General features: G+C 39.7%; 1 protein-coding gene across 8 annotated transcripts in view; it reads right to left on the bottom strand.

Annotated features, from left to right (window-relative positions):
• The window catches only part of CEP350 (centrosomal protein 350), a 136,780-nt gene that overhangs the window by 90,843 nt on the left and 18,559 nt on the right, over nt 1–27,378 (bottom strand). For 7 of the 8 annotated variants that reach the window (XM_084772197.1, XM_084772202.1, XM_084772199.1 and 4 more), the window contains exons 5-7: nt 26,203–26,362; nt 20,561–21,177; nt 862–975 (exon numbers count right to left, since the gene is read on the bottom strand). In XM_084772197.1, coding sequence (XP_084628323.1) covers nt 862–975; nt 20,561–21,177; nt 26,203–26,362 — 891 coding nt within the window. The remainder of the gene's footprint in view (nt 1–861; nt 976–20,560; nt 21,178–26,202; nt 26,363–27,378) is intronic. The other variant, XM_084772201.1, reaches the window with a different exon arrangement.

Raw genomic sequence — 27,378 nt, 5'->3', positions numbered from 1 at the left:
TTGTCACTTCTTATTAAGATGTGGAAGCCAAGGATGAACAGTTATGTAACACAGCCTCACATATATGTAACTAATAAACAGCAAATCCAGAGGGTGAACTCTCTTAAGTTAGCTCTAAAATATTTGTTCATAGTTACTACATTATACATCATCTCCACATGAGAAAAGTATTCTGCATACAGTATTAATAAAATGAAGAAAATGGAAGTGCACTCAAGGCCACAAAAAAAAATTAAAATCTTTGTGGGGGCTTACTAGAAAGCTGTCAGGTTTTAAATTAAAACTGTTGATTTTAAATCTTGATTTTAATTCTTTATGCAATCCTGGAAAAAAGTTATTCTTTCAGCTTTCAATTCCTCAACTGTTAAAAAAATAAACAAGATTAAGCAACAGCATCACACGCAGCAGCCTACTAGATGCTCAGGACATGGCACCATTATGCTCATCGTCCGACTCCCACGGGTTCCTCTTAGTCCTGATTCTCTAACATGATCCCCTCCTGGAACACTCTGATTTCTGCACACGGTGGCTGAAAGTACTGGCCACTTAAAAGACCTCTGAGGCCTAAGAGAAGTAAACCACAAGTAACTCTAAGTTTCCTTAAAATCAGTCTGTCCTGACTTTAAAAGTCTCCCAGTTTAAAAATAGCCTAGTTTCTATATCATGAGCCATGGAGGCTAATTTTAACCCTAGAGGAGAGCCAAGAGGCTAAGAGAGTCTTATGACTTAAACCACTACCACCTAACATACAATACACTTAGAAAAGGGAACATCTCGAGTTTGGTGAGTTTTTGATGTTTTATATTATAAGTTTTAGCATGATAGATAAAATAAGCAAGACACATGCAGGTCCGCTCTCACCTGCCAACTGAAGTGCTAAGTCTCGGTACAGTTCTCTGCTCATGTTTTGGAACTCGGCCTCCTGCCACACTTTCCCATCAGGAGTGCGAATCCTGGTCTCTGAAGGGTTGAAACCTGATACACACCAACAGAAGAGGCTTTGAAAGATTGGTTCTGTTTTTAAGTCAGATAGAATTAAAATAGCATAAAATTCACTATAAAATCAACATTTTGTTTACTTGGGGAGAGGGAGCAGGCACGCCACAGCATGAATATATAGACCAGAGGGCCACTTACGGGAGCTGATCCTCTCCCTCCACCAATTGATCCTGGGGAATGACACTCAGGTCTTCAGGTCAGTGTGCTATCTCACTAGTCCCAAAATTCACTCCTAAGTATACACTTTGGTGTTTTTAAGTAGACTCTAGTTCTATAACTATCACTGTTATCTAATTCTGGAGCATTTCATCAATGAGAAGAGAAACTCTGTGCCTACATCAGCTGACAGCCATAAGGCCTATTAATCTCTGGCCACTACTCAGCTACTTTCTGTCCTCATGATTTGCCTAGTCCAGATACTTCATATAAATGGACTCTTTAAACATGTGGTCATTTATGTCTAGCCTACTTCACTTTGTAGTTTTCCAAACTCTACAGAGTCTACAGAAACACTCAGGGCTTTTCAGTGTCAACTGATATTTTCTTGGACAGATATGACATTTTACTTATCTATTCACTGGCTTATAGGACATTATTAATAATGTTGCTATAAGTATTCTCATATAAGATTTGTGGAAATGTTTTCAAAGGGTATTGCATATAAGAATCAATTGCCGGGTCATGGTAATTGTAACTGTGTGTAACTGTAAGAACTACTAAATTATTTTCTAAAGCAGTAGCACCATTTTTGTTGTCATCAGCAGTACACATAAGTTGCATTTTCTCCATATTCTTGCTGAAACTTACCAGCATATGCCTTTTTCATTAAAGCTACTCTAATGGATCTATAGAGTAGCATCTTATTGTGGTCTGATTTTGTTTCTATGATGATTAATATCATAATTACTACATTTAATTAACTTTAAATGTTTAAAAAGAGGAATGCATATTTAGCTACTATACATAATATACTGATGAATGCCAGTTGGAAAAAAGCAGGCTTCGGTTAAAAAAAAAAAAGCCAGCATATATTCAAATAAACTAGAAATGGGGACTCAAGAAATTAAATTCTACAAGAGTGTCAGCCATTAGGAGTGAATGTATCGGGGGATTCCAAGATGGCGCCGACATCTGATCTACTCCGAGGAGACCAGGGACATAAATGGAGCAACAGATTGCTGGACTTTGAGAACTGTAGGTGAGTGGGGCCCCAAAGGCTGCAGTCCAAACAGGGGGCCCACCCCCCGGGGACAAGCAACATCCCAGAGGTGCAAAACGCACTCCCTAAACTCTGGAACGGAATCCACATGCAAACTACAGCCTGCATATAAAGCACAGACTCCCTGTTTGGGGAGGGGATTTTCCGGAGTCTCCAGCCAGAGGAGTCTCAATGAAGAGGGTGAATCTGCCCTAGGATTCCTCCTTCCACACCACCCCAAACTGCAGAGATCACCCGCCTAGAGCGAGTGGAAACGCAGGCGGAGGGTCCCAACAGAGACAGCTAAGTGGGACTACAGCTCGCTGGCCATCCGGGGCCCAACCTGACACCAATCACAGCGGATTGAGCCTGCAAACAGCGGCAGTGAGAAGTCAGCTTGGAACTGCTTCCACAGACCTATCGGGAGACGTGGGTCTTGCCTAGAGCGATAGCCGAGCATCAGAGTCCGGCAGGAAGACCTGGTTCCGATCCACGGGCTTCCTCCAGAGCTTTGCAAGGCTATTGTGCCTACCCAGCCAGCCACAAGGCACTGGCCCTGCACTCCCTGAACTAGAGAGCTGATCCGGGGCTGTTGGCCCGACCAAGGCAGGCACTCTCACATTATCGGGAGTCAAGATGTGGGTGGGTCGTGTTTGCAATGTCTAATTGCTGACCTAGAGCGTTAGTGGAGCATCAGAGCCCGGCGGGAAGATCTGGCTCCGATCCGCGGGCTTCCTCCAGAGCTCTGCCCTGAACTAAAGAGCCTATCTGGGGCTATTGGCCTGAACAAGGCAGGCACTCTCACAATATCAAGAGACAAAACGTGGGTCTTGCTTGCAGTGTCTAATTGCTGAGCAGGAGCGACCTTGGTCCCTCCAGGCATATAGTTCTGGAAGAGGTTGAACACCTCTACAGAGTATAGAGATAAACCTACAAGACAGCTACACCTCCAGAAGATCTGATTTACCTGGGGTCTTGACTACAAAGCCACAGGAAGGGCAGGCAGCTGGGATCAACCTACACAACCAGAACGTTTGTGTGTGAACCTTAGTCTAGGTCCCAAAACTGCTGATCTGAATCACAGCAGTAAAGTCCAAACAGAGATCTACTTTGGCTGACTCAGCCTGGAGCCCACGGTGCAGAGAAAAATCACCAGGAGGGAAACCAGATCACCTACCTGTTCCACGGAAATACTCCTTGGTCCCCACAGGCAAGAGCACCTGACCTATAATCAGTCATCAATTAACCACTCTCAACCAGCGAAGGTCACTAAAAAATATCTTCCAACATCAGAGCCATCAAAATGACAAGAGGACAGCGAAAGAACACTAACAAAAACCAAAACAGTTTGGCATCTCTGGATATCAGCATTCCCAATGAAAACAACCTGGAGAACCTAACAGCACATTGATACCTAAATCTCACAAAGACCCAACAAAAAAGGAGAATTTCAGACCAATTTCTCTTATGAACATTGATGCAAAAATACTCAACAAAATACTCGCAAAGCGAATACAACAGCATATCAAAGACATCATCCACCATGACCAGGTAGGATTCATTCCAGGCATGCAGGGATGGTTTAACATACGGAAATCCATCAATGTAATCCATCATATAAACAAACTGAAAGAGAAAAACCACATGATCATCTCTTTAGATGCAGAAAAAGCATTTGACAAAATCCAACACCCATTTATGTTTAAAGTTCTGGAGAGATCGGGAATACAAGGCACTTATCTAAACATAATAAAGGCTATTTACAGCAAACCAACAGCCAACATTAAATTAAATGGAGAGATACTCAAGGAAATTTCTCTAAAATCGGGAACCAGACAAGGCTGCCCTCTGTCCCCATATCTCTTCAATATAGTTCTTGAAGTTCTAGCCAGAGCAATAAGACATCAAAAGGAGATCATGGGGATCCAAATGGGAAAGGAAGAAGTCAAATTATCCTTATTTGCAGATGATATGATAGTGTATATAAGTGACCCAAAAAATTCCACCAGAGAACTCCTGCAACTGATAAACACCTTCAGCAAATTGGCAGGATACAAAATAAACTCAAAAAAGTCAGTAGCTTTCCTGTATACAAATGACAAACAGGCAGAGGAAGAAATTAGGAAAGCTACTCCCTTCACGATAGCCACAAACAATATAAAATATCTAGGAATAACTCTAATCAAGCAAGTGAAGGACTTATTCGAAAAAAACTTCAAACCTTTGAAGAAAGAGATTGAAGATGACATCAGAAGATGGAGAGATTTACCTTGTTCGTGGATCGGGAGAATCAACTTAGTAAAAATGGCCATCTTACCAAAAGCAATTTACAAATTCAATGCAATCCCTATCAAAATACCTACAAAATATTTTGAAGATATTGAAAGATCAATTCTCAAATTCATATGGAGAAATAAAAAACCCAGAATAGCAAAAACAATCCTATACAATAAAAGATCCTCCGATGGAATCTCCATACCTGATCTCAAGCTGTACTACAAAGCAACAGTAATTTAAACAGCATGGTACTGGCAAAGCAATAGGCTGGTGGATCAATGGAATCTAATTGAAGACCCAGAGATGAATCCACACACATTTGCTCACTTGATTTTTGACAAAGAAGCCAAATCTATTCAATGGAAAAATGATAGCATCTTCAACAAATGGTGCTGGTCTAACTGGATGTCTACATGTAGAAAAATGCAATTAGACCCTTATTTGTCACCATGCACAAAACTCAAGTCCAAGTGGATTAAAGACCTCAACTTAAAACCAGAGACATTAATTCAGTTAGAGGAAAAAGTGGGGAAGAGCCTGGGACACATAGGCACAGGAAACAACTTTCTGAACAGTACACCAACAGCCCAGGCCTTAATGTCAACAATTAATAAATGGGACCTCATGAGGCTGAGAAGCTTCTGTAAGGCAGGAGACACTGTCAAGAGAACAAAGTGACAGCCTACAGACTGGGAAAAAATCTTCACCAACCCTTCATCTGACAAAGGTTTAATATCCAAAATATATAAAGAACTCAAGAAATTAAACACCACAAAACCAAACAACCCAATTGTGAAATGGGGCTTGGAACTAAACAGAGAATTCTCAACAGAGGAATATCAAATGGCCGAGAAACACTTAAAGACATGCTCATCCTCGTTAGTCATCAGAGAAATGCAAATCAAAATGACACTGAGATTCTACCTTATGCCCATCAGAATGGCTAAGATCAAAAACTCAAATGACACCACATGTTGGCGAGGATGTGGAGAGAGAGGAACACTCCTTCATTGCTGGTGGGAATGCAAACTAGTACAACCACTTTGGAAAGCTATCTGGCGTTTTCTCAGAAAAATGGGAATAGGGCTTCCTCAAGACCCAGCTATCCCACTCCTTGGAATATACCCAGAAAATGCCCTAACACACAACAGGGACATATGCTCAACCATGTTCATAGTTGCTTTATACATAATAGCCAGAACATGGAAACAGCCTAAGTGTCCCTCAGTAGAAGAACGGACTAGGAAACTGTGGTACATTTACACTATGGAATACTACTCAGCTATTAAAAACAAGGAATTCCCGAAATTTGTGGACAAATGGATTGACCTAGAAATTATCATAATGAGTGAGTTCACCCAGAAGCAAAAAGAGACAAATGGTATATACTCACTTATATCAAAACACTAGTCCAAGGGATACGTCCCATGAAAAACTTTACTTACCAAGAAAGTGGGTCAGAGGAGAGAACATCCTATTGAGACTTTAGGCGAGAGTAGCATGGAAGAATGGGGAAACAGTAGGACCCACAGGGTCCTGGAAACCTACAAGAAGAACTTTATGACAGGCAGATCTGGGTCCTGGGGTCCTCCTCAAACTAAAGCACCAGCCAAGGAGAAATAGGCAGTAAACTTCAAACCACTACCAAGACCTAGCCGACGAACATGATATTCTCCACCATTGAGTGGAGAGTGAGATCTGACTCTCACATGAACTCTGGTGCCCCTTTTCTGACCACGTCCCCTGGATGGGGAGGCCTGGTGGCACTCAGAGGAAGGATAGCAAGTTACCAAGAAAAGACTCGATAATCTTAGAGCATATATAGGGGGAGGAGGTCTCCCTCAATCACAGACATAGGGGAGAGGAGAAGGGGGGAAGTGGGAGGGAGGGAAGAATGGGAGGAAACAGGGGAGGGCTAACAATCGAGATGTAATATGAATAAATTAATTTAAAAAATCAAAAAAAATTTTAAAAGGCAAAATAAAAAACAAAACAAACAAACAAATAAAACAGAAAAAGCCCTGGCACAAATGTTATGAGACAAGGAGCTTCGCATGTAGCCTACCCTTAAGAGTACTTTGTTTCCACAGTGAGACTTCCTTGGAAAAAATTACATTTTTATATACGAGCATTCAAAAAAAAAAGGAAATATACTGAACTGAGTGCTATTTTTACAAAATAATAAAATAATGTGGATAATAGGCAAAGTAATGCAAAGATATATTGGGATTTTGTTTTGCTGAAACACAGTCTCATTAAGTAGTCCATGTTGGTCTGTACTCTATGACTCTCCTGCCTCAGTATCCCAAGTGCTAAGATTACATTATGTACTGCCATGACCAGCTCTAGGACTGTTTCTACTTATCAAAAAAATTGAGACAATAAATAATTGTAGAATTTAACCAAGTAAACAATAAATTAGATTCAAAGTTGGTATAAGCATGTTGTAGATATTAAACACACAAGTAGAGTATACCTGGCCACTTAGGACCAGTAGTGTTTCAAACTTGGGGATTATTTTGGATTTTGGATTATGTGAACATAAAGAGATTGAACACAAGGCTAAACATTTATGTTTTGTGCTTTCTTTATATACATGGCCTGAATGTATATTTATAGGTATTTTAACTACTTTGTGCATAAAAAAAAGTTTTTGTACTAAACACCAGAAAACTAGGCACTATTTCTGCCACCTCTGTGGTCAGTCTATGATTGTCTGACATTAACATCAGACCTGACTGAATTTAAATGTTACCTACCGGCAAGCATTTTCTTATCCTTATTCCCACATAATCACTTAACAGTGAAGAATGTTACAAGCCACAAATACAGAGACAAAAATCAATTCAAAATATAACTAGAATTCAGTTGCTTTAAACAACAGAAACAGCCACGCGGTGGTGGTGCACACCTTTAGTCCCAGCACTAGGGAAACAGAGGCAGGAGGATCTCTGTGAGTTTGAGGCCAGCATGGTCTGGGAGCAAATTCCGGGACAGCTTTTCTACACAAAAGCAAAGCAAAACTAAAATAAAGTATAATAAACAATAGAAACAGCAAACTTGATGGCATCTTTCAACACATGCAAACTGCATTTCCTTTTCTGATAAGAAGAAATTCCAACCCAAGAGCAACTCCTGCCAGGGCAGCACGGAGGCTGAAGGCAAGGCAGACCCACACGTCTTCTCTTGCTCCCCCAAGCCCTACTAGTCTCATCCCCAGTTCTGTAACAGGAAGCCTGCTTTGGCCTCCCTTTCCTCTCTGACCTCTTCCTTCCCTCAGTTCATCCCAGCATCCCAGCCTCCAACACCAGCAAGCATTCTCTGTGACCACAGAAGTTAAATAAAACAGGGAAACAGGTAAGCTGCTTGAAGATCTTCACCACTCCCTCGTCTCCTGCAAGCCCAACCCCCTATCTGTGCGAGAGAACACCTGCTTCCTTCCTTCCCCCTCTGCCCACATCACCTGTGGATCCCACAGACCTTCCCCTCCTAACCTCCCTCTCCCAACCTGTTGCTTTATCCCAACCCCCAACTCCAGCAGGCACTCCTTGCTACCCCTGACCTCTCCTGCCAGGAAGGCAGGTAGGACTTCTACAGACCCTCCCCTCTCCTTCTGTCTAGATGCAACTGGCAGTCTCATCCCCAGCACTACAGCACATCCCCTGGAGTGAACTCTCTTCATTGTCTTCCCCGTAGTCCAAGCAAATAAGCAAATCCTAATTGAATACTCGGCTCTCTCCCTCCTGTGAACCCCTTCAGGCCCCTGCACTATCCCAGTTCGTAAATGCCAGCTCCCAATACCCAGAAACACATTTTACCTGGAACCTCCAGTGGTCACAACTGTCAGATCCATAGAAAATTTCCTACCAAGCAACACACAGGCATCACACTCTCCAAAACTCCAGAGAGGAAACAGAAACCAAGGAACAAAACCCTCACCCAACAAAGACAAACCCAGAAATCAGCACCTAGACCTATAATCATTCCAAGTCCCAGATGCCTAGAGGGAAGTCAGTATAAAAACAACAATCAATGGGCTGAAGAGATGGCTCAGAGGTTAAGAACACTGACTGCTCTTCCAGAGGTCCTGAGTTCAATTCCCAGCAACCACATAGTGGCTCACGACCATCTATAATGAGATCTGGTGACCTCTTCTGGCCCGCAGGTGTACATGCAGGCAGAACACTGTATCCATAGTAAATAAATAAATCTTTAAAAAAGAAAGAAAGAAAGAAAGAAAGAAACAAAACAAAACAAAGCAAAAAACCACAATCAGTAACAGCCAGGGCCATCCCACCACAGCAGGCCCTGAATATCCCAACATAGCTGAAGCACAAGAAAAAGATCCTAAAACCACCTGTATGAAGACACAGAGGAAATTAATATATCCCTTAAAGAAATCGGGGGGGGGGGGGTGAGGGGGGAGAACAGTGAAAGTGCTCTTAACTTCTTAACTGCTAAATCCCCAGAAAATATTTTCAATAAAGTCACAAAAGAAACTTTTCCATATCTTAAAGAAGATGTACCTATAAAGGTACAAGAATCATTGGAATACCAGAGAGATTGGACCAGAAAAGAAAGTCCCCTCAGGACATAGTAATCTGAACACTAAACATAAATAAATAAATACATACACGTATATATCCATCCGTCCATACATATATAAATATATGTATATGTATTTATTTATTATAATCTGCAAGGGAAAAAGACTAAGTAACATATAAAAGCAGACCTTTTTCAATTATATGTGACTACTCAGTGGAGACTCTAAAAGCCAGAAGGACCTGGACAGATGACAGACTCTGAGGGACCAAAGATGCCAGCCAAAGATGGGTATAGACTACTATACCCAGCAAAACTTTCAATCACCACAGATGGAGAAAACAAGATGTTCTGTAATACAGGCAAATTTAAACAATACCTATTCACAAATCTAGCCCTAAATAAGGTGCTATAAGGAAATCTCCAACCTATGCAGGTTAACTACACCCATGAAAACACAGAGAATAAATAATCTCAGACCAGCAAAATCAAAAGAAAAAATAATCAACAAACTCTGCTCAGTGCTATCTCTCAGCATCAATGGTCTCAATCCCCCCAATAAAAAGACAACACTAACAGAATGGATTCAAAATAAGATCCATTGTTCTGCTCCATCAAAGAAACATACTTCAACATCAAGGATAGACCTTACCTCAGTATAGAGAATTAGAAAAAGATATTCCAAGCAAATGGAGCTAAGGAGTGAGTGAGCTAGGGTAGCCACTTGACTGTCAGACAAAACAGACTTCAAACTAAAACTAGTCAAAAGAGATAGGGAAGGACACTACATACTTACTAAAGAAAAAATCCCCAAGATGCCATCTCACTTCTAAAGTTCTATGCCCCAAACACAAGGGACCCCAAGTCCATTAAAACAAAAACGAAAACAAAAACAAAAAACTCCACTACTACAGGTTAAAGCACACAATGGCCCTCACATACTAATGGTAGGTGACACCCTACTCTCACCAATGAACAGGTCATTGAGACAAAAACTAACACAAACAGAGAAATGCAGACATTATAGCCAAATGGACTTAACAAATATTTACAGAATATTTCATCCAAACACAAAAGAATATACCTTCTCTTTACCCCATGGAATTTTCACCAAAACTGACCATGTACTTGGATACAAAGCAAGTCTCAGAAGATACAAGAAAACTGAAATAACTCCCTGAATCCTGTTAGACCAGCATGGATTAAAGCTATGTATCAACTACAGAAACACCTGAAAGATTACAAACTCATTGTAACTGAACAACTCTCTACTGAATGAAAAATGGGCCAGGCGCCGGTGGCACACACCTTTAATCCCAGCACTTGGGAGACAGAGGTAGGCGGATTGCTGTGAGTTCGAGGCCAGCCTGATCTACAAAGCGAGTCCAGGACAGCCAAGGCTACACAGAGAGACCCTGTCTCCAAAAAAAAAAAATTTTTTTTTAAAAAGAAGAAGAAAGAAAAATGGGTCAAGACAGAAATTAACAAATTAAAGACTGGGGCTGGAGGGATGGCTCAGGGGTTAAGAGCACTGACTGCTCCTCTGGAGGTCCTGAGTTCAAGTCCCAGCAACCACAGGGTGGCTCACAACCATCAATGATCTGATGCCCTCTTCTGGCCTACAGGTGTAATACAGGCAGAGCACCGTACACATAATAAATAAATCCTTTTTAAAAATGAAAGAAAGAAAGAAAGAAAGAAAGAAAAAGAAGAGAAATTAAAGACTTTGTAGGATTCAATGAAAATCACGACGCTGCATATACAAACTTATGGGACATAATGAGAGCAGTTCTAAGAGGCAACTTCACAGTACTGTCTACATTTAAAAAAAATAAAAATAAAAATAAAACTAGAGAGGCCAAGCAGTAGTGGTGCACACCTTTAATCCCAGCACTTGGTAGGCAGAAGCAGGCAGATCTCTAAGTTTGAGGCCAGCCTGGTCTACCAAGAGAGATCCAGGACAGGCAGCACTACACAGAGAATTCCTGATTTGAAAAACAAAACAAAAACCTAGAGAGATCTCATACTAGCAACTTAACAGCATACCTGAATGCTCTAGAACACAAAGAAGTAATCACACCCCAAAGGAGTAGACAGCAAAAAATAATCAAACTCAGGGCTAAAAAAAAAAAAGATCAATAAAATTGAAACAAAGAAAACAACACAAGAATCAATGAAACAAAGAGTTTGTCCTTTGAAAAAAATAAACTAGATAAGCCTTTATCCAAACTAACTAAAAAGTAGAGAATATCCAAATTAACAAAATCAGAAATGAAAAGGGGTACATAACAACAGGTACAGAGGAAATCCACAGAATCCTAAGGACATACTTTAAACAGACCTATAACCACTAGTGAAAAAGAAGCAGTTGTTAAAAGTCTCCCAACCAAAAAAAGGTCAAGGCCAGATGGTTTAGTGCAGAATTCTACCAGACTTTCAAAGAATTAATGCCAATGCTTCTCAAATTATTCCACAAAAGAAAAACAAGGAACGTTGCCAAATTCATTTTATAAGGCCACAGTTACTCTGATACCCAAACCACATAAAGACCCAATGAAGAAAGAAAATTATAGATCAAATTTCCTTATAAGCATAGATGCAAAAGTACTCAATAAAATATTTGCAAACCAAATCCTACAACGCTTCAAAAAGATCTTCCACAATGATCACGTAGGCTTCACTCTAGACATGCAGGGATGGCTCAACATATGTAAATAAATAAATGTAATATACCAGATTAAAAAAACTGAAAGAAAAAAATACACACACGATCATCTTGTTAAATGCAGAAATGGCTTTTGACAAAGAAACTGAAGAAGACATCAGAATATGGAAGGATCTCCTATGCTCCTGGATTGGAGGATTAACATGGTAAAAATGGTCATTCTATTAAAAGCAAACTACAGATTCAACGCAATCTCCTTCAAAATTCCAACACAATTCTCTACAGACTTTGAAAGGTCAATTCTCAACTTCATATGGAAATGTGGAGGAAAAAACCCTAAGATAGCTAAAACAATCCTGAACAATAAAAGACCTACTGGATGGAGTATTACTCAGCTATTTAAAAAAAAATGACATTGTAAGCTGGGCTTGCTGACACACTCAGGAGGCAGAGGTAGGAGGATCTTTGTGAGTTTGAGGCCTGCCTGGTCTACAAAGTGAGTCCAGGACAGCCAGGGCTACAGAGAGAAACCCTGTCTTGAAAAACCTATTAAGCCGGGCGGTGGTGGCACATGCCTTTAATTCCAGCACTCAGGAGGCAGAGGCAGGCGAATCGCTGTGAGTTCGAGGCCAGCCTGGTCTACAAAGTGAGTCCAGGACAACCAAGGCTACACAGAGAGACCCTGTCTTGAAAAACCAAAATAAATAAATAAATACCTGAAAACCCTATTTTAAAAAAAAAAGGACATCATGAAATTTGCAGGCCAATGAATGGAACTAGAAAAAAAATTATCCTTTGTGAGTTAACTCAGACCCAGAAGGATAAATATGTTTGCATATTTTACTTATACGTGACTAGCTATTAGATAAATAATAAGCCACCTTCAATTTGTACACCCAGAAAGGTTAAGGACTAGGAGGTAACACACAGATCTCTCTGGAAGGAGGAAATAGAACAGATTTTATGCATGGACCTGGAGCAGGTGGGGACAGGAACTGAAGAATCAGGTTAGGAAGGGGAGGGGGAGAGTGAAGGGCTTAGAACTGAAGGACTTCAGAGCAATGGTGTGAAACCCTGGTGCGGTGGGAACTTCCTAAAACACATAAAGGAATCCTAATGAGGTCTCCTAACAATGGGGGTACAGAGTCCCAACTTTGCCATCTCTTGTCATCAAACAAGGCTTCCAACACTCGGACTGCATTGCATCTAATTGAGTTGTTGCCCAAGGTGGGTCCCATGGAAATTCCCAAACCACCCAGGATGTTGCTAAGACAAAGGTATGCTCTCTGCAACCTCACAGATGGCCCCACTGCCAAGGACAGCACCCACACAACTAACTGAACATGGAGAAGTCAAACTGGAGTCTACATGAAGCCTTCACCCCTACCTTCTAGTGTCTTTGGTACAGGAAGGTACTATGCAGACTACCAAAAGAGAAGCATAAAAACCAACCCAGACACAAAACTTTTGACCTACAATCTGTCCTGCCTGCAAAATATATACTTGGGCAACGGAACGGTAGCGTTGAAGCCGTGGAAGTGGCTAACCAATGTCTGATTGGACTTAAGACCCACTCCACAAGATGGAAATCATACCCAACACTGCTTGGGTAACCAAGAACCAGAGACCTAGGATAAAGCAAAGTATTATTGGTCTTTAAATAAGTGTGTGTGTGTGTGTGTGTGTGTGTGTGTGTGTGTGTGTGTGTACATATATATGTATACATATGTAGGTATGTATGTATAGATATATATGTTTAATGACTTCTAATGATAGTCTTCTATATACATAGATTAGTGCCTTATTCAAGAGATACTTCCTCCTGCAGCAGACAGGAACAGATGAGAATCCACCAACCAGACATTATGTGGAGAGAAAATCCTTGGAACATATATCTCTGAATGGGATGTCTCCATCAAATCCTTTTCCTTGGAGCTCAAGGAACTCCAAAGAGGAGGAGGTAGAAAGAGTGTAAGAGCCAGCAGGGATGCAGGAAACCAGGAGGATGAGTCCCTCAAAATCAGCTCAGCAAGGCTCATATGAACTCAGACTGAAGGAGGGAGCACAAGGCCTGCATTACTCTGCACCAGGCCCTTTATGCACATATTATAGTTTTCAGGTCAGTATTTTTATGGGAGTCCTATGTCTCTGATTCTTGTGCCTGCCCCTGGGGCTCCTTTCTTTTTGTTGGGTTGCCCTGTCCAGCCTTGAAGTGATGTTTTTTTGTCTTATCTTACTATATTTTATTTTGTTGTGTTCTGCTGTTATCTCTTAGAAGCCTGTTCTTTTCTAATGAGAGACAGAAAGGGAGCGGATCTGGAGGGGAGGGAAGGACTGGTGGGAAGAACTAGGAGCAAAGGGAAAGGAAACTATAAGGACATGTTGTATAGGAGAAGAATCTTTTTTTTTTTTTTAAGATTTACTCTTTTATTATGTATACACTGCTCTACCTGCATGTACACTTTCAGGCCAGAAGAGGGCATCAGATCACATTATAGATGGTTAGGAGCCACCATGTGGTTGCTGGGAATTGAACTCAAGACCTCTGGAAGAGCAGTCAGTGCTCCTAAACTCTGAGCCTTCTCTCCAGCCCCAAGAATCTATTTTCACTAAACGGGGAAAAATAAAACAAACAAGGCAGGGGGGTAGAAATTTGAGACAGCTGTAGACTAGGAAGTAGATCTGCTATTGATGGCTTAATATTTCCTCAAGAATTATTGGCCTTTGCAAGCTTTTGTCTTAGAAGTTTCTCTTTGATTTTATAATCAAGATGATTTTTGTTCTTTTGTGAATATGCACTGCTTTAAGACCTTCACCTAATCATAATGTTCCCTATGTCACCTATAGGCATCTTCTCTACAGTGTTAACATTACCATCATAACCACCACCATTGTCACCTTGGTTCAGAACCACTTGAATTTTTTTTTTACCACTGGGCAACAAACTATAGCCTCACTATCAATAAGGTAATTTCTCTAAACCCACTTCTAAAGGCATGATTTACATATGTAAGGCCAGAAATCATGTTTTTTTTTCACTTGACTGAAACTTACCACCTTATTATCATAACTGAACATAGAACTGCAGGCCAGAAGCTTGTGCCAAGCATGCTCATTTGTCACACGGTCCAAACAATGGCGAAAGCACATGAAGCATCTTCAGAATGTCAACACACTTTGTTAAATTCATGTAGAAAACCTTCTACACTTGCGCCTCTGTCACACACTGTTAGCATGCTTTCAACAAAGAGTTTTGGAGACTGTGAGATAGCTCCACAAGAGAAGGCATTTTTTCCCCATGTCTGAAAACCTAAGTTTGACCCCCAGGCCCCACATGGTACAAGGAGAAAACCAATTCCATCCAACAAGTTGTTCTCTGACCTGGAGACACATGCTATGACATGTGTATGCTGACAAATGCACATACACACAATTTAAATAAATGTTTATTTAAAAATTTAAATTGGGCTGCAGTAGCTCACACTTTTAATTCCAGCACTTGGAGGCAGAGGGAGGCAGATCTCTGAGTTGAAGGCCAGACTAGTCTACAGAGTGAGTTCTAGGACAGCCAGGACTACCCAGAGAAACCCTGTCCCAAAGCAGGTTGGGGGAAACAAAACCAAATAAATGCTTTAAAAAAAAAAGAAAGAAAGAAAGTGATAGATTGCATAAATATAAATTTTGGTTTGGGGGGATTGTTTTGGTTTTTATTTCTCTATGCTGCTGAGGATTGAACCTACAGTCTTACGAACAGTGGGTAAGTGTTCTACCATTGAGCTACACGTTCTACAAGCCTATACATAATATGTTAATAGGAATTCCTGCTAGAAGATGAACAGAACAATTGTCGGTAACAAAATCCTATATCATTATTCAGGCCAGTTCCCTAGCAGTGAGTGTGGGCTACTAGTACCTGTGCCCATGGAACCAACTTAAAAACCATCTATGGTCTAACTTTTTATTAGCATAACTGACTGGTAAGAAATTAAACCTTTAAAACAGAGGTGAATGCTTTCACTTATCACACAAAAGTTTTAAGGCCTATGTGTGCCTGCTGCATTAACACATCTCAACAGGCATTCTGTCCTTGGCATCCTTAATTCCTGTGGTGGCTAACTTCTCAGCTAGAATAAGCATCTTTCTGGGACATCACCAAAGCAGTAACGTATCATGAGTATTTTTTTATTTTCAACAGCAACAACTTTGGCAACCTGATCACTGCCTTTCTCTCTGGCTTTGTAATCAGCATATGTTTTTCCACCATGAATTCTAAATAATAACAATCTGTGCTTTTTCTTAAACTTTTCCATAGTCACACTTCCTTTCCTCCTCAGTTCGTTGTGGTAGCCTGCACCAGCTCTACAATAGCGTCTCACGCTTCCTTTCCTCCTCAGTTCGTTGTGGTAGCCTGCACCAGCTCTACAATAGCGTCTCACGCACTGGCATATGCTACTGCAGTGCACACAGAGCTACTTTTAAAATACCCACATTCATCTCTAGCCCAGCAGTCCACCTTTCTTTTGCATTAACTTCTGCCCATCACTTTCCTGGCAGAGCTCCACCAGCCTATCCTGTTTCTCAGGTCACATCTGGTGCTGACTCCAGCCCATACACTTGTCGGATGTTTCCCAGTTAGCATGCGTGGTTTGGGTGCTATTTATAAACCTAAATATTTTCTCTTTCCCAATAACTGTTACCAAAAAGAGAGTTTGCTGGGCTTTTCAACATTTCCGGCATATCTTTATACCACAAGCAGAAAATAAGCAAAAGGTAAGAAACACCTCAAACCCTTTGTGGGACACGATGGGGAAAGTCCATTGCTGCATGTGATCTACGCAGAGTTCTATTGTACCTAGGAGCACAATGGAGTTGAGGAATCCTGACATAGATGGTAACGATATATCCAAGCCGACAGAGCGAAGTTAAACAATATAATGCACCTGCATTTTGACTGTGACCTGCCACATGAGGTCAGGTGTGGAACTTTCCAATTACAATGTTATATCAGCGCTTACCATATTTCAGATTTTGGAGAATTTGGGATGTATTTTTTTTCCACTCTCTTTAGGAACATTTCTTTCTATAGAAGCCCTTCTTTGTATTTTCATCGTCACAAATGTTAACATTTCAATACCAGTATGCTTCTTAGAAGTCCCTCAAATCATTAACTCCTTTTTTTTTGCTACAATTTTCTTCTACTTATATGATTTTCATAATATGATTGTTTTTTAAATCCCTGGGGCCAGAAAGATGGCTCAGTGGTTAAGAGTACACACTGTTGCTAAAGAGTGACCCTATTCCCCTGTTCAGATTCTAGGCCCCATATCAGACTGCTCACAGCTGCCTGTAACTCCATCTACATGGGAGTTGATATCTCCAGCCTCCATTGGCATGCATGCACATGCACAGAATTTAAAAAGTAAAAACGAAAAAGAATATTGTGTGCTTATTTATATTCATGACCAAGTTAGGTTCTTTACCTTCACTGATCTTTACACCAGAAAGAAAAAGGTAAGCAAGCACTAAATGCCATTTGTGTTTCATAAAATAATTTCCATGTCTCTGGCATCTAGTTGTTTTTTGTTTGAGACAGTCTGACCTTGTAATCCAAAGCTGACTCAAATTTACAGTTCTGCCTCATGTTTTGGGGGGGTTGGGGTTATTTATTTATTTGTTTGTTTGAGATAGGGTTCCTCTGTGTAGCCCTTGTTGTCCTGAACTCACTGTGTAGACCAGGCCAACCTTTAACTCATAAAGATCTGCCTGCCTTTGCCTTCCTGAGTGCGAGGATTAAAGGCATGTGCCACCACGGCTGGCTTTCAGCTCTTTTTTTTTTTTTTTTTTCTGTTTTTCTTTCTTAAAGCACAAGCAAACAAACAAAAACGACCGGCAAACACAAGGCTTTGAGTTTAAGATCTAACACAGAAAAGGAAAGAGAGGAGGAAGAATGTATAAGATAAAGAGAATAAAAGATCAATCAGGTTGCAGAATTGGTTCAATATGATAAAAACTGTATAAAAATAAGAAATAAACCCAAGCACAAATTCTTTTCTGTACACACACTGTGTATATGTATTGGAACAATATATAACTTGTTAAGACAAGTAACCTCCAGAAATGGAATCAGATGGTTGGAACACAAGAGAAGCTTTTCAAAATATATACTTTAAATCTTTAGAACAGTCAACCAAGTGAATTTATTATATATTCAAGCAAATAAAATATCACTTTAGAATACAGTATAATGAAGTACATTAATTTATGCTGTAAAAAAAACTACTTTGTGGGGCTGGAGAGATGGCTCAGAGATTAAGAGCACTGGCTGCTCTTCCAAAGGTCCTGAGTTCAATTCTCAGCACCTACATGGTCGCTGACAACCATCTATAATGAGATCTGGTGCCCTCTTCTGGACTACAGACATATAGGCTGGAAGGATACTATATAAATAATAAATAAATCTTTAAAAGAAATACTTTGCTATTATAAAAAATAAATCCATTAATCAGAATATTAGAAACTATATTCCATAATAATTATTTAAATGTGTACTACATGTTATCAAAATAACCCCTCTAAAAGTTGTTAAAAATTTTTAATACAAAAACAAGCACATTTTTAAATTATTACAAAAAGGAATATCGTAAAGCCCGATGACCAACTTTAGAAAGTTATCTTCAAGGCTTTTACTTTTAGAATTCATAATTTCTAAGTAAAGTATTAATAAAATATGACTCCAGTAAGACATCTTAAGTTTGTTTTAGTGAGATAGCCTTTGGTATCTTAGGACTTTGATTTTTTTCAGAAAACAATTTGCTAATAGTAAAATATAAAGTGCATTAGTGGATCAGCCATGCTATAACAAGGATTTGGGCAATCACTCTTTCAAAGCCAAGAAGAATATTCTGTTTACCCCACTTGCTATTTGCTCTGCCAACAGTGTGGATATGAGATACATATGACTAGCAGGATCTATTAATAATACATCAGAACATTCTTAGACAACAGAGCATCCTTAAGCATTCTAAACTGAATTTGGTCACAAGTTTATCACAGATTAACTAGAAGGAAATATAAATTATCTATCTTTATATAATTCACAAAAAGTATCACTAATAAAACATTGCAAGAACACAAAATAAAATTGATACTGCTAAAATTGTTCCAGAGAAAAACTAACTAAAGACCTCTTAGGACTAGAAAAACATAAAACTTGTCAGGGAAATTTTTAATTTGGTCAAGAAATACAGAACGAATTAGTTCAAAACTGTCTTAATTTATTAATAACTTAAAACTTTTAGAAGAAAGAGATTTTAACAACATTTTGATCTGCCTAAATTGATCTATAAAAACTGAACTTGAAAAAATATGCAGAAAAGGAAATCTAGAGACCGGACATGATGGGGCATGCCTTCAATCCAAGCACTCAGGAAGCAGAGGCAGGCCAGCCTGGTGCACATAGTTCCAGGATGGCCAGGGCTATATACTGAGAACCTGTCTCAAGAAAAAGAAAAATCTGAGTTCACTATCTAGTGGAACAAACTCACTCCTCTCTCTCCCTCCCTTTCCCCCCCTTCTCTCTCTCTCTCTCTCTCTCTCTCACACACACACACACACACACACACACACACACACACACACACACACACACCCTTCATTACACGCACAGTTGCACAGTTCTGGAAAACAATTCAAGGAACATGTACATAAAAACAGAAATCCCAAGGCTAGAGAGATGAATCAGCAATTAAGGGTACTGGCTATTCTTCCAGAGGAGCCATGTAGTATATAGACATACATGTGGGCAAAACACTCAAAAACATAAAAATAAATTTAAAAAAAAATCAAAAACCCCTTAAGCCCACCATTTATGAAAACTTAAATTATCTATAAAAAGAAAATAGATCTGAAGAACATTCCTCAATAAAAATTTATTAATGTTAGTATAAGTCTGTTTTAAATATTTTTCTAAAATAAGAGGAAATAAACTTCCTCAAAAGTCAAAAGTTAAAACAGGATCTATGTCAATACAAAAATATTAGGCAGTCCTATGTTCAGTGGAAATTGACAGATTTGTCTTTTAAATGGAGTTTTTGTCACTGTCTTTCGAATATTGAGAATTAAGCCAAGGGACCTGAATACGCTAGACAAGCTATCTACTACTGAGCTACATTCCAAGCCTTTTAAAAACTTTATATTTTGAGACAGGGTCTTACTATATAGTCAGACTAGCTGGAACTCTGCAGTTTGGGTTGGCCTTAAACTAGAGATTCTCCTTTCCTTATCCTCCAGTGTAGATAGAATTACAAGCATGCACCACTACAGACACTACTGTTAAGCAATTCTGAGGAATTCCAAACAATATTCTTTTGCTTGTCAGAAAAGAGTACTTATTCTATTTATCTCTAAGGAGTTGAGCACGCCGGCTCATGTCTGTCATCCCACACTCAGATTGCTTTGAGTTTGAGGCAGCCTGGGTTATAGAGTAAACTCTCTTGCAAAAAGGAAGAGAGGAGGAGAGGAGAGGTGTAGGGGAGGAAGAACAAGGGAAGATCCCCTAATGGACTTCTTAAAAATTCTTATTCTGGAGGCACACATCTTTAATTCCAACATTTGGGAGGCAGAGACAGACAGATCTCTGTGAGTTCTAGGCCATCCAGTGAGACCCTGTCTCAAAAACAAACCTACAAAAAAACAAACAAAATCTCATTCTGGACCACATCCCCAGAAATTCTGACATTCATCTAGAATTGTCATTTTTAACATGCACCTAAATTTTTCTTTATAATGCAGCTACTTTGGTAATCAACCTATTCTGTACACCCAAAGGGAACCAGACAACACAAAGATAGAGAAAAATATAAAGACTGATTACAAACCTTTATATGCAGGAGCAGGTGGTGCTGTTGCCACTTTTCTGACTTTTGTTGTCACCGAGTTATCAACATTAACAACCATGACAGGATGGTCAATATGACCTAGAGTCTGGGCCTGGCCATTTATTTCTTCTGAGTGTTCCCACTGTTTCCTAATCCGCTCCTTAAGTTTTTCCAGTTTATTATCATGTTGTCGCCGCTTTGAAATATCTAATCTTTGGGAATTACAGGCACTAATAGAGGATGGAGAAGAGTCAGACAGCAGCAACACTTTTGGATCACTTTCATGTCCAATGTTATTAAGAAGAGACTTTGACTTGTTCTCACTTCCTTTTGTTCTGTTAGGCATTTCTTCCTCAGTTCTTACAGGTACTCCCATTTTACTTAAACATTCAGAACTGTACAATGCATCAATTGCTGGTCCATCATTTAAAAATCTGACAACTGTATCACTGATGACAGATGGTTGAGAGCTCTCCAAATCACAGCCATGGACACTCCGGTCGTCCCGACTACCTGCTATTTGCTTCCCATTCTCAGCCTTTTCCTCGTGAACACAATAGGCAAGCTTTGACTCCAGATGACTGGGGCTGAAGCTGAGAGGTGTACCATGGGTTTCCCTGTGAAAGAGGAAAAAAGCTCTATGATTACAGTTAATAACAAAAAACTCTGTAGACTTAAAAAAAATGCAGGAGTTAAATTTTAGGTATTTTTACCAGAAAATAACAATAAGTGTGTGAGGTGATACATACACTGAAGAGGTTGATTAAGCTCTTAAATACAGCAATCAAAGCATTATTTATATCACAAATAATTTTTGCTTGTCAATAAAAAAAGCCTAAGTAGTTTAAAACAACAACAACAACAACAAAACAGTCAAATTGAAACCAGTATTACAAACACAACAGAAAACCTGAAACTAACAGAAGCAAAACAAAGAACTGTTGGGGGTTGGTCTGGTTGCTGCCCAAATGAGCAGACTCATGTACCCCAAAATGTTTGTAACCTTGCCTAAAATGTTATTCCTGTTTGACCAATATAAAGCCAACACACACAGGCACGGAAAATGGGAAAGGCTAAAGTTCGCAGGCTTTGGGGACAGAGAGTATCTTGGGAAAGGAAGTAGTCAGAGAGACAGGAAAAGGATCTTGGAAAAGAAAAGAGAGAGGAAGAGGAAGAAGGAGGAGGCTGCTGCCATGAGTGAGGTGGAGAAAAGCATGGATGGAGGATCCGGCCCGTAAGAAGAACATAAGCAAGTATTTGGGGTTATGGATGGGAGGTTGCTCAATAGAAACTATTAGGAGCAGATGGCATAGGATTGGGGCAAGGAGATATGGAAGGCAGTTTAGGGGATTAATATCTGCCCTGCCCCAGGTAAACCAAGGCTATTTTAAAATATAACAGGTATCTGTGTTTTTTATTAAGTGATAGTATGTTAGAAAAGGCTATAAATAAACATTTATTAGACCCTACCTTTAAATTAATAGCTACGAACAACAACTCCCCTAAAAGCTTGAAAAAGTAAATCCAGGGCCTAATGGCATAGATCCATAATCCCAGCGGCTTAAGAGTCTGAGGCAGGAGGATCTCAAAGCCAGTCTTGGCAACTTAACATCACCCTGTCTCAAAAAAAAAAAAAAAATATATATATATATATATAATTTTTTAAAGGTCAGTATGCAAGAAGCCCTAAAATTTTTCTTCTAAAGCAAAACCTCTCGAAACCAGAGAAATATGTAGCAGCTTTAAACTATGTAAAACTCAAGTGTAGGCAGGCTGGTCACAGGCTAAGACAGCACAAAGTTCATAGTCTCTGTTTACAAAAATACTAGCAGAGGTTTTCCTTCACAGCCAATTTTAATTTGCATATTATTCTAAAACTTTCTAAAGTTTAATAAAAGGAAGGTTAATGCAAGGACAATACTTGCAGTAAACATCAAACCCCTTCTCAGATCTAGCCAATGGACAAGACATTCTCCACAGTTGAGTGGAGAGCGGGGACTGACTCAGACGTGAACTCTGGTGCCCCGTATTTGACCACTTCCTCGTGGTGGGGAGGCCTGGTGACACTCAGAGAAAGAATAAGCAGGCTACCAAGATGAGACTTGGCAGCCTATGACCATATGGTGGGGGAGGAGGCCCCCTTCAGTCACAGACATAGGGCAGGGGAATAGGGTCAAAGAGGGAGGGAGGGAGGAATGAGAGGATACAAGGGATGGGATAACAATTGAGATGTAATCTGAATAAACTGATTAATTTTTTTAAAAAAGTAACTGAAAAAAAAAAGCAAAGTTAATGAAGACAAATAAAGCTTTGCTGTGAGCAAGACATGAAGGAGAAAGAGTGCCCACTACATATAACAGCAGTTTGGACCTGCAACAGCTGAAACAGCAGCCTAGCTACTTTCTTCAGCATGTGAATACTAAAAATGTTAAGTAGCATTGTACCTCCATTAACAATCTCTTATATAGCCTAATCTAGACCATTACACATAAAGATATAAGACCCTAAATGCCGTAGAAACTCTTAAAACTATGACCTTACTCAACATGGCAAGTCTATCTATTATTAGTATCTAAGTATGCATTTTTCCCCTGTGGCTGCCATCAGACACTAAGACTAAACACAATTATGTTCACTATCTTCACTAGGATTCATCAATTCAGTTAAAAAATATTTAGGTATAAAATTAGAACATGGAAAGAATAAAATAAAGCAAAAAAGAAAAAGAAGATTGAGGGAGCTAAAGATGGCTCATCAATTAAGAGTACTTGCTGCTCTTTGGCCAGGACAGTACAGATCCCAACATGCTTGTCAGATAGTTCACATCTGTATCTAACTCCACCAGGTGAGATGACACTCTTGTGACACACACACACACACACACACACACACACACACACACACACACACACACACGTATATACCTAAATATAAATAAGTCTTTAAAAAAGAAAAGACAGGTGGACATGGTGGCACATGCCTTTAATCCCAGCACTCAGGAGGCAGAGGCGGGTGGATCACTGTGAGTTCAAGGCCAGCCTGGTCTACAAAGTGAGTCCACAACAGCAAAGGCTACAGAGAGAAACCCTGTCTAAAAAAAAAACAAAAAATAAAAAAAGAAAGAAAAGACAAAAGAGTAATTTTACGTAAACTTTTAATCATTAAATATTTACTGAATATGTACAAAGGTCTTCACTATACTTTTAACTGTCTAGAAGTTTTACATTTTTCATAATAAAATATTGGTAAAAATATTCATTAATGGCTAGCACTAACCAGTTACTTCTTTGAGAAGATTTACACCCTTCCGTAGACAAACATAGAACCAAAATATATGAAAATGCTATAATGAGAATTATTTAGTATTATAGAAGCACAGATTAATCTGTCTTGGAAAATGGAGTGTTGGGAGTGTTACGGTTTCAATGAAAAACATTCCCCAGAGGCTCGTATGTTAAATGTTTGGTTCCTAGATGACAGCACTATTTTGTAGTTGTAGATACCTTAGGAGGTGTGGCCTACCTAGAGGAAATATGTCACTGGATGTGCTTGATGGTTTACCAAGGGCTTCTCTCATTCATTCATTCATTCATTCATTCATTCTTCCTCTCTCCGTACTTCTCATATATCATGAGGTGAATACTACTATTCTCCTCCATATGCCCCCACCACCATGATGCTAAAGCACAAGGGTCTAACCAACCATGGACTATGCCCTCTGAAATCATGAGTCCGAATAGGTTGTTCTCAGGTATTTTGGTCACAGCTACTCAAAGGTAACTAATACAAGCAAAGCCAGATGAGGTGTGTTTCTTACAGAAGATAGTAAAGGTTTAAGGAGCTGGGAATATATCTCAGTTAAGAGAGTGCCTGCTAGCATGCACAGTTAATCCCAGCACTGTATAATTCAGGTGGTACACTCTTAAGACCTCAGTAATAGAGAGGAGGAGGTGGAAGATCAGAAATTGGAATTTATTTTGGCTGGGGGCCAAACTAAGCTATATGAAACTGTGTGTGGGGGGTGTGTGTGTGTGTACACGAATTAGGGAAAGGAGTTATGTGATAAATGGAATCTGTCAGGGGGAAAGAGGCATTTAGTATATAACTTTCCCCTAGGTTAATTTTTTTTCTTAAAAGATATATAATTTATAAAATTTTAAAATACCATATATTATTCTTTGCAAGAACATCAAAATATAAAGGAGTCACTAGCTCAGTCTCACCCCTGGCAGGGAGCATGTTTTTAGGCAGGGTTTTGCATTCCTTTTACTTTTGCTGCAATACTAGTGACAGTACCAAGGCTATATTTTTCAGCCTTGATCATTCTATCTATATCTTACTTACATTTGCAAATGCTTTATTATCTTTTAACTTGTATTTTTTATTTACCTCCTCTTCCAAATTCTTTATCACAAAATTTGAGAGTATTAAGTACATACCTAAAATTAGCAAGTACCATCAGGAAACTTGATTTACTGACACTTTTTAAAATACAAAAAAAATGCTTATAAGTTCAATAAGTATAAGGCCATGGGTCTGCTACTTCCTATTATTTGCCATGCTAAGGCTATGAATACATTTAAATCATTAGTAAGGTATCCTCAAAAATATAAAATTCTCTAATTTAATATTTAAATGTCCTAAGAATTGTTAATAAAAATATACACTTTCTATTATCTCTTCTACACTATTAAATTATTTATCCAGAACATCTAAGTTGCTAAAAAGTAAAAGAATAAACTCATAACATCAGAAAAAACAAAAAATTAATTTCATGGCCTAGAGAGCTGGTTCAGAATGCGTGTTGCTTGGTTATGAGCAGTTTCTGTTTCTCCAGAGGACCAGAGTTCAGTTCCCAGAACCCACATGGGACAGCTCACAACCAACTGTAACTCTAGCTCCAGGGCATTTTTGGGCAGCAACAACACATGCGGTACACACACACACACACATACACACACACACACACACACACACACACACACACACACACACTGACAAATACTACTATTTCTTCCAATCAAATCCTTATAGAGAGGATACAGATTGGGAACACAGCCTGGCTGAGTCTTTGACAACTCTATGAAAGATCCTGAATTTGAAATCCAGTACCACAAAAATGGCAGTTCAGTACTTAGTATTTTTTTATATAAGAGGGCTAAGTTTGGGGAGGTTGGTGGGTTTTTACTTTTTATGTTTTGGTGACGTTTTATTTTTTGGATTATCTTTTGTGGAGAATAATAACATTTCTATTGTGGCTGAAGTGTGAAACAGGCCCGTGTATTTGAACACTAGAGTCCCCAGCTTGTGGCCCTGTCTTAGAGGTCTGTGGAACTTAGGAGTTGGACAGTTGCTTGGAGGACTCAAGGTACTAGGGTAGTCCTTGCATTTCACACGCCAGCCCCATGACCTGTGCCCTCCGCCTCACAACAGCGCTGCTACTATTCCTTCCCTGCCACGACGACTGCACAGCTTCTACACTGTGACCAAAGCACACTTGTCAGACATGTGGACACAACGATGAGGAGAGGAACTACTAGAATTTCAGAATCAGAGTATTACAACAGCTAGAGGAAATCATAATTCCATTGTACTTGCTACAGACTATCCCCAGTTACTAACTTCTTCGTCCCAATACCAACCTGTAAGAAACCAAAGGTTCACGGAACTCCACACGGTTGTTTTTCTTAACGTTACTTTCGAGGGTAGTAGCCCTGAGGGGACTACGAGATTTCTCTTTCCGTGGCTTACAAGTTTTGGAAGCTGGAGCACTGGCCCAAGAATCATCTAGATATCTACCGTCTGAAGGAGAAAAAAGATCTATGAAAGCACATGTCTAAGAGAATAACTTATCTGTGTACTATTTCTACCATCTCTAGTTAGATATTAGGTAAGCCGCCAGAAAATACCCACGGCCACTCAATGTATAGAGAAAACTGTACTCTAAGAAGATAATACCAGCCGGGCATGGCAGCGCACGCCTTTAATTGCAGCACTCAGGAGGCAGAGGCAGGCAGATCTCTGTGAGTTTGAGGCCAGTAGGGTGTACAAAGGGAGCCCAGGACATCCACAGCTACACAGAGAAATCCTGTCACAAAAAACCAAAAACGGGAAAAAAAAAAAAAAAAAGAAAGAAAATACCACATTAAAATCCACACATCATGAGGTAGGAGGATTGCCAATGCAAGACCTACCTAGGCTACAAAGTGAACTCAAGGCCAGTGTGGAAAACTGATCTTAAAATACAAAAGAAAATAAGATTAAGGCTGAAGATACAGGTCAGCAGTAGGGACTTTCTTTGTATGTGGGGCCTTAGGTTAAATCTTCAGTAACCCTCCCTCCATAACAGTAAAAAGAGAACTGTCAAATGCAGCTAACTTCAGTCTAAGTAGAGCACACTTACTTGCCCCTTGTAGCCCACCAAGGAAACAAACAGACAAAAAATCAAATATCTGCACTGTGTCAGTTTATAATGTACAAATAATATATTATAAATGTATTTTTATGTACATATGTCAATATATCTGTATAAAAAACATTCCATTCACCAGGTATGGTGGCGCACGTTTTAATCCCAGCACTCCTGAGTCAGAGGCAAGTGGATTGCTGTGAGTTTGAGGCCAGCCTGGTCTACAAAGTGAGCCCACGACCACCAAGGTAACACAGAGAAACCTTGTCTCAAAAAACCAAAATGGGGGCTGGAGAGATGGCTCAGAGGTTAAGAACACTGCCTGTTCTTCCAAAGGTCCTGAGTTCAATTCCCAGCAACCACATGGTGGCTCACAACCATCTATAATGAGATCTGGTGCCCTCTTCTG

The sequence above is a fragment of the Acomys minous genome, assembly GCF_964271855.1.
Source record: "Acomys minous genome assembly, chromosome: 1".
NCBI classification, from domain to species: Eukaryota; Metazoa; Chordata; class Mammalia; order Rodentia; family Muridae; genus Acomys; species Acomys minous.
The sequence above is the reverse complement of the archived record's forward strand: the minus strand, read 5'-3'. Positions and strand labels throughout refer to the sequence as shown.